General features: G+C 53.3%; 1 protein-coding gene across 1 annotated transcript in view; it reads left to right on the top strand.

Moving 5' to 3' along the window:
• The window catches only part of LOC127751339 (nephrin-like), a gene marked incomplete at its 3' end in the record, with an annotated part of 42,716 nt that overhangs the window by 16,153 nt on the left and 19,059 nt on the right, over positions 1-7,504 (top strand). The window contains exon 3 of the mRNA XM_052274768.1: positions 1,331-1,549. Coding sequence (XP_052130728.1) covers positions 1,331-1,549 — 219 coding nt within the window. The remainder of the gene's footprint in view (positions 1-1,330; positions 1,550-7,504) is intronic.

Here is a 7,504-nt window from a genome sequence, read left to right as displayed (position 1 = left end):
CGCCTCTAACACCGGACTGCCGCAACGGGTAACTAACCACCCTATATTAAAACACTCGCTGACCCCAGGAGAAAAAGATGGCAACACGCGCGTGACTCCTCGGGCAACCGTGGCGCGGATTTTGAGTGTGTCCCATAGTTCCCCGTGTCCCATAGTACCCCACCTTCCCCTTCTACCTGTCATAGGCTCCTCCTGCGAACAATGCACGTAGAATGATCCCATAATCACCCGTCTTGTTTACTCCAGACGACGCAGGTGGATACGCCATTTTGTATTTGTTTCACTCGTGTTTTAAATATCTATACTCACATTAGATGAGGTTTCACGCGTATGGCCCAACTGGATCTGCAGTATGGTCCCACCCCTCGCGCCCCGCCCGCCCGCCGCCACCACACGGGGGGCCCCCCGAAACACAACACATAAGAGCGCGCCGCAACATGCAGGACATTCCCCCGTAAATGGAAAGCCATGTCTTGATGCATTATTCGCGCCATAAAGCAGCAGGGCAGAGCGGGGCCGGGCGGGGCGGAGCGCGGCCGAGTGGTGCGAGCCCTCGCGGGACGGGACGGGCTGGTCCCAGCGGCGAGGGGAGGGCTGGCTGCGCGACGTACCATGCCCCTGCTGCTGCTGCTGCCTTCTGTTGGGATGGCTTCTGCTGCAGTCTGTGTGGGGATGTCTGCTGCTGCTGCCGCCCTCTGTTGGGATGGCTGCTGCTGCAGTCTGTGGGGATGACTGCTGCTGCTGCTGTTGCAGTCTGTGAGGATGACTGCTGCTGCTATGCTTCTGCTGCAGTCTGTGGTGATGCCTGCTGCTGCTGCTGCTGCATTCTGTTGGGATGATTGCTGCTGCTGCTTCATTCTGTTGGGATGATTGCTGCTGCTGCATTCCGCTAGGTTGACTACTGCTGCTGCAGTCTATGGGGATGACTGCTGCTGCTGCAGTTAGTGGGGATGACTGCTGCTGCCACAGTCTGTGAAGATGACTGCTGCTGCAGCCTGTGGGGATGACTGCTGCTCCTGCAGTCTGTTGGGATGACTGCTGCTCCTGCAGTCTGTGGGGTGACTGCTGCTGCGAGGCCCGTGCCCCGGATGTGGCTCGCTTATTAAGGAGACGGACATAAAGACGCGAGGGCGCTGCATGGCGGGGGCGAGAGGGGGAGGGTGGCACCACCCAGCAAGCTTTTACGGCGGGTATCATCATCTCCCAGGCTCTCTCCGATGTGATAACCTGATGTTATGAAGCTCGCTCGTCCGCCCGCCTTTTCCTGTGATGTTCTTTGTCGTGTTTGTTTGTTGTTTTCCTAACGGTATGCGTGTCTCGTCTTCCGCAGGCCACCCTGCGCCGACACTCTCGTGGTGGCGGGGCACCCAGCAGCTCGAGGCCACCGACACGACGGACCTCGGCTACGGCCAGAGCAAAGGCCCCCGGTCACGGAAGCTGCACATGGCCCGGCTCAGCAGGCGGCACCTGCACGAGGCCCTGCAGTGCCAGGCCTCCAACAGCAACATCTCCAGACCTGTGTTCAGCTCGGTCACCATTGACATGCGATGTGAGTAGTATTGCTGTTATTTTGCTCCCATAGAATTCAGTCTTTGCATAATCTTCGAAAGTAGGTAAAGTCAAAGTATACATTGAAGTGACCCCCAAGGGCTTAAACCTCCCCACTGGAACGCATCACATAACACATTTTTGGAATAGGCGTAAGCATATTATCGTATACGTTTTGATATTGTATACCAAAATATTCATAACACTGTGAAAAAAGTAGGTAGGTTTAGAGGAAAATTTCCCTTGACGCAAGTTGTAAAATTACAATTTGTAATCGTAAAATTACGTGCTGTGTGCGGCTGTATGTATCAACTTCAAATCCCTTGGCGAGTAGGAAATATGCTGTCGTAAATTTACAACTTAAATTATAATTCGAGTTTACATTTTTTTTTGTAAATTTACGATGATATTTTTCACAGTATGAACCGGAAGCGAGATCTGCTCAACCTTCCTGACTAATATGGACGTAGAAACTCAACTTCCCACGCTGCGGTCAATGTGCAAAATATCTTCGTTTATGTACAATAATGTTAACCCTGTGAAAAGTATCCCTGCTATTTTACAACATTTCGTTGTATTTTTTATTTGCAAAATACTTTACAAATTTGCAATTTACAATTTCAAACTGAAATTGTACGACGCATAACGTGGAACATTTCCCTGTAAAACTACGATTTTGTCACAGTGTTCAATTTATCGTCAATTTACGACTTTAAAATTTTTGCTCGTCGATGAATTCCAAGTCACAACGTAGTGTCCTTTTTTGTGCTGTGTGGCCGTGTTGGGCTGCTAAGGTGAAATGGTAAATAAACGGCGCGGGGCATCGCTCTCCTCCCCAACGTGCCTCCCCTCCCAGCCCTGCTCCGCTCGCCACTGCGATTTCTATGAGCCAGGAGGTCGGCAGTGCTGCGGCGCGGACGCTGTTTCAATCAGCTTGGTATATTGCTCGCGGCTGGCATCCGAAAGAGGCCAATTCTTTTTCTTCTCCTTCTCTCCCTTTTCTCTTCCTTGGCACCTTCGCCGCCGCCGAGGCGCGCCGCTGTCGACCGACAAAGTTAGGTTTGTTCCTGAATAAGGGAGGATGAAGAACCGCGAGGTAAAAGGTGTGCGTTCGGACGCACCACGTCCCTCCGCTGCGGTCAACACGTAAAGGGGGGAAACCGGCGGAAACCACACCAGCGGGTCGTTTACTTTGGTTGAAAAAGTGCGTCAGGGCCAATCGCGGGCTGCATTGTGGCCATTCGGAGCGAGAGAGTATATAGAGTAAAACCGCGCCAGACCCCGCGACCGCAAACCACGCGCATTCTCTCTCTCTCTCTCTCCCGGTCGGATACGTCACGTGAGCGCCACGCCCAAACATACCATTCCCCCGTGCGGCGTTGGCCGTCGCGTCGCACCCCCAAAATTATCCTGCGTCACCTCCGGGCGGCGACTGCGGCCACAGAGGAGAGAGAGAGAAAGTGGATAGGAAAAGGGGGGGGGGAGTGCGGAATGGGATAGCCGAAGGAACAAGCAGGCCCGCCCTTCCGCCAAACGGAGTTGCCAGCTCCACTTCGCTGCGCCGGCAACTCCGTTCGGCAGGGGCCGAGCCTGCTTGGCCTGCCGGCGGCGATGGTCGGGCCTTCGGCCCGACCATTTTAGTCTCGCGATTTACTGAAGTGCATAGTCAAATAAATAATGTGACCGGTAAATTACTTTGCATATTTGAGTAAACTAAAGCGTTCGGCGGGGGGCCTGCGGCCCTAGAGATTTGCTCCTTGGAAATGACAAAAGACTGTAACGGGGCAACACCGTGACTACACCCCACCCTTCTGCTTTGCTTAAAAATTTAAAAAAAAATGAACCCACGCAGTTTTTAGATTGTATATTGTTTGTCAAAGAGTCTTATAACTTGACTTTTTGCCATTGTTTTCAATATATCCACCTCTAGGGCCGAAACAGTAAAAGATACGGCTAATGCGAGGGTAGTTTCTGATTCAGAATGTATTGTTTTGGGGGGGTACTTCCTCTGACATTTTACGATTGGACGCCTCCTTGTCCGTCTTTATGTGCAACGTGTCATTTTCGCCATATTTTTGTCGAAAAAAGCACTCTACCGCCCAAACGGTTCAAGATAGAGTCAAACGGACAAAATTTTCGCCCAAAGGGCTCTACTTTCACGAGTTACCCCTTAGGAGACCATAAAAAAAATATTTTTCTTCTACTTTTGGACCAACCCCTATTTCTTTGTTACCCCCTTTCACCCCCTCAGGGGTGGTTGCTAGGATTTGCACCAGGCGTTTCGTTGTCCAGGAGTGACCCCTAAGATACCCTGAAATTTGCAGACCTCTAGCTCATCTCCTTCCTCTTACACGGACGACGGACAGACAGACGGACACGAGGGCGGTTGCATAAGCCCGCTTTAATGCTTTTTTAAAAGCAGAAGGGCGGGCTAAAAATAGCGCGCGGCAGGAGAATGCGGTCGTTTCCGGGGCGCGGCGCGCCGGCACACACCCACACACAACGCGGTTATAGACCAACAGATGACATTGGGGTTGCGAGGCGTGGCTGCGCGCCCGGCAGTTCGGATTGAGCCGCGGTGCGGTGTGCGATGAGGTCGCCCCGATCCCCGCTCCGCCCCCGCCCTGCTCCCACCCTCCCCCTTACCCTACCTTTCCCCACGACGACCCCACACTGCCGGTCAGCAGCCCCGGGCGCGCGGCGACCCCGGGCCCCTGCCAGCGGCGGGGTAGGCCACCCGCTCCACACCGGGCCGCTGCGGTACGGCCCAGCCCTCGTCTGCAGGGGCCGACACGTTCGGCGGCCTTGGAGGGAGTGATCAAAATGTAGTGTAACTTCTCTATGTAGTTTAGCTGTGCTGCGCAAACATAATATCCCTTTAAATCATGATATGAACTCTAGGTTTAGCTCATTCTCCTCCGGTCTGTGTCCCCCTACTTTGCTCTCGCGTTCTAAGACGCTCTTGAAAAACGTACTGACAAACCCTCCAATGCCATCATTAATTTTTTGATTCATTATTATATTATCTTTCTCCAAACCGGTCACAAAATCTGAAGCAATGTTTTTTGTTTCAAAACGTTTCTATTCGCAAACAAATACTGTAAGAGGCAAAACGTTTCTAACGGGTCGCGTGGGGTTAGCTACGTGCGCGCGCCACAGTCGTGCTCGCTGCGACTGCGTTCCTCGCAAGGTCGGTCGGACTGCAGCTGATACGTTGCTCGAGATTCATTAGTGCAGTCCGTGTTTGTGCGACACGAGTGTGGGTTAAGGCCGCACGCTGCTCGCCAAGATTAATTCAAACAGTTGCCGCTGTGCTACTGGGCGGGGCGAGGTGCTGGATATATCTACGTCGCGTTATTTTGAAAATGAGCGCGGCAAAAAAGTTGGCAAAGAAAATAGCGTTGTGCGACCCCACGCAGAAAGGCCATCTCATTTTTTTCGCATTTCGTAGCAGCTACATTAAAAACAGAGGAGTAGGTTAAAGGGAAGAAAAAAAATAAACGCGTGGGCTGCCAACCATGACGCAAGTGGTGGCAAAGAGTACCGGAAGGTTTTAACGGGTTTGCGTGTCGCTCGGGTGGCGCTCGGCTGGCGCGTGGCTGGGAGGGGGGTGCCCGGAAGAGCGGGCTGTCACTCCAGCGAGAAGGTTAGGGCTTCCGGACGTCGCGCGCCATTACACTTTCATATTGGAGTTCATATTATGCCGCAATGAGCGTTACGCGGAACAGCTGCCGCCGTGGTGTGGGTGTAGTGGCATGAAAAAAAAGGAAGAATGCGAGTTGGGAGAAAGGAAAGAGACAGATGTAGAAATCCATCAACGATTTGCACGGTTCAGGCCCATCTGCTTGACAACTGTTCTGCTCCCTCTCTTTTTGCCCCCCTCTCTCGGAAATTTTCCACCACTCGAACTCGAATGACGACGCCCTTACCATAGCCCGCTTTTTTTTCATCCGATCGCGACAGCATCTAGTCTAGTAAGAGAGACTTTAGGTCTGTGAAACCGTTTCTGGCACCCTAACAACCTGTCCGCTGGGGTATGGAGGCTGACAGAGGCGCGGCCGTTCAGTAGATGTCTGACGCTGTACTACAGTTTCCTTCCCGTCCCCTGACGGTCCCCTGACCCCCTCGCTCGGTGATGGACGACAGTCGGGGTCCTGAACGCCCATTGGAATGGACTACCGGCAAGCCAGCCAGGCCAGCCCTGCTGCTCGCTTCGACTCGGTGAATAATATGACGGGGTGAATCGCGTTGCGCGCTGTGCCTCTTCATTTTTTTTTATTTCATATATATTTTATTTTTTGCCTTTTTTTGTTGCTACTGGGGGTGTTATTTTTCCTTTTCCCTCCATGGCGCCGGCCGCCGGCCTAACACAACAGCATCGGACGAGGGCCCTCCTCCCTGCTGCCCGCCTGGCCTGCCCGGCCGGACCGTGTGCCAAGCGAGTATTGGATTTGTTGAGCGGAGCTGGTGACGCCGCTGAGCTCCAGCAGAACGTCTAAAGCGTCGCAACGGAATATGGGATCGTTTTCTACTATAAAACCCTCCCTTTTGGCTTGTTCTGTTCAAGTTTAAAGGCACAGTCAGCAGTGCTGGTGCCGCACCAAGGCGTTAAATGCCCACACTCTGACCGTCAGAGGCCAGGTAGAAATCTACCCACCGTTCCACTTCACTGCTGATGGCGAGTAGGCTGCTGTCTGTCTGTCGCTGATCCCTAACGTGAACTGACGTGAGTGTGTGTGTGTGTGTGTGTGTGTGTGTCTGCCTGCCGGGGTGACGGGCGTGCTGCCCTGTGACGCGTGCAGATTGAGCTGTTTCCGTACCGTCATGACGCGCATTGTCTTGCCAACAACATCGCTTTTCGCCCGACTGCCTTCCGCGAATCGGCGAGAGAGACAGAGACGAAAGGAGTAGGCGGTGGTGGTGGGAAAGGGGGTGGGGGGCCTCAAAGTGAAGCGGGTTTGAGGTAGGGATGTACCACGAATGCTCACGCACATGCTCGCCTCTATGTTGTCTCCGTTCTGAAGCGTTTGAGGAGATATTGTACTTTCATTTTCGTCACGGTTTCGCTCTGGAAATTTAACTTCGGTCATGATGTGTTCAGTATTTACTGAATGAATACCTCGATGACCGTGCACGGTACTATATATGCATAAACTAAACACCTTTACCTTTAAACACGTAAACCCTACTCAAATGGGTGAATGTGTGCCTTTTCATATCATGCATAGCGTTTGCCTTTGCGAGGCGAGCACGAGGCCCGAAGGTCCTAGCTAGTATCTTGATAGTAACTGACAGGACAGGTGTCGGCCAGTATTTTGATAGTAACTGACACGTGCCGGAACACGACAGCAGCGTGAAGCGGCAGCCGGCAGGGCAATCCCTTTTTCGTGTATGCATGACACAGTGATCTGGATCCTGTCGGGAGGTCAAGTTTAGAGGTAGCGCGCTCGCTGATCTGGCATCACTCTCGCTCCGCCCCGCCCCCCCTCTACCCCTCTCTCTTGCTCTCAGTCTCTCACTTCTCTTTCTCTGTTTCACTCTCTAATTGGCGTCACTCAAGATTTAGACGTGGAGCTGACGGCGCTCAGCGGCGCAGTGCCGGTTCCCGGCACACTGTTCGCAAAGTCCCCGGGGCGCGACCGCTTATCGTGTAGAACGCGCCCCCTTCGCCCTTCGTCTAGCGTGTTCTTGCTACCCCCCTTTTCCCCTGCTTCCCTCCGGTTTTTGTTCCAGCCCACCGGTCTTCTTATTCAATTTTTATTATTTTAGTGATGGCTTGTTCGGTGTGGACGGGTGCCGCCAAGGACAAAGCTGTCCACACGCGCGCGCGCTTCTACGCTTTTTGTGTCGTCGAGTGGGGCAGGGGAGAAGGAGGGGGCTGCTCTCGGTGGGGCCCCCGATAATCCGCGACTGGGACAAGCAGCTCTACCCCCCCCCCCTCTCTTTCTTTCTCTCT

The sequence above is a fragment of the Frankliniella occidentalis genome, unplaced genomic scaffold (assembly GCF_000697945.3).
Source record: "Frankliniella occidentalis isolate FOCC.00 unplaced genomic scaffold, Focc_3.1 Scaffold435, whole genome shotgun sequence".
Classification (NCBI taxonomy): domain Eukaryota; kingdom Metazoa; phylum Arthropoda; class Insecta; order Thysanoptera; family Thripidae; genus Frankliniella; species Frankliniella occidentalis.
The sequence above is the reverse complement of the archived record's forward strand: the minus strand, read 5'-3'. Positions and strand labels throughout refer to the sequence as shown.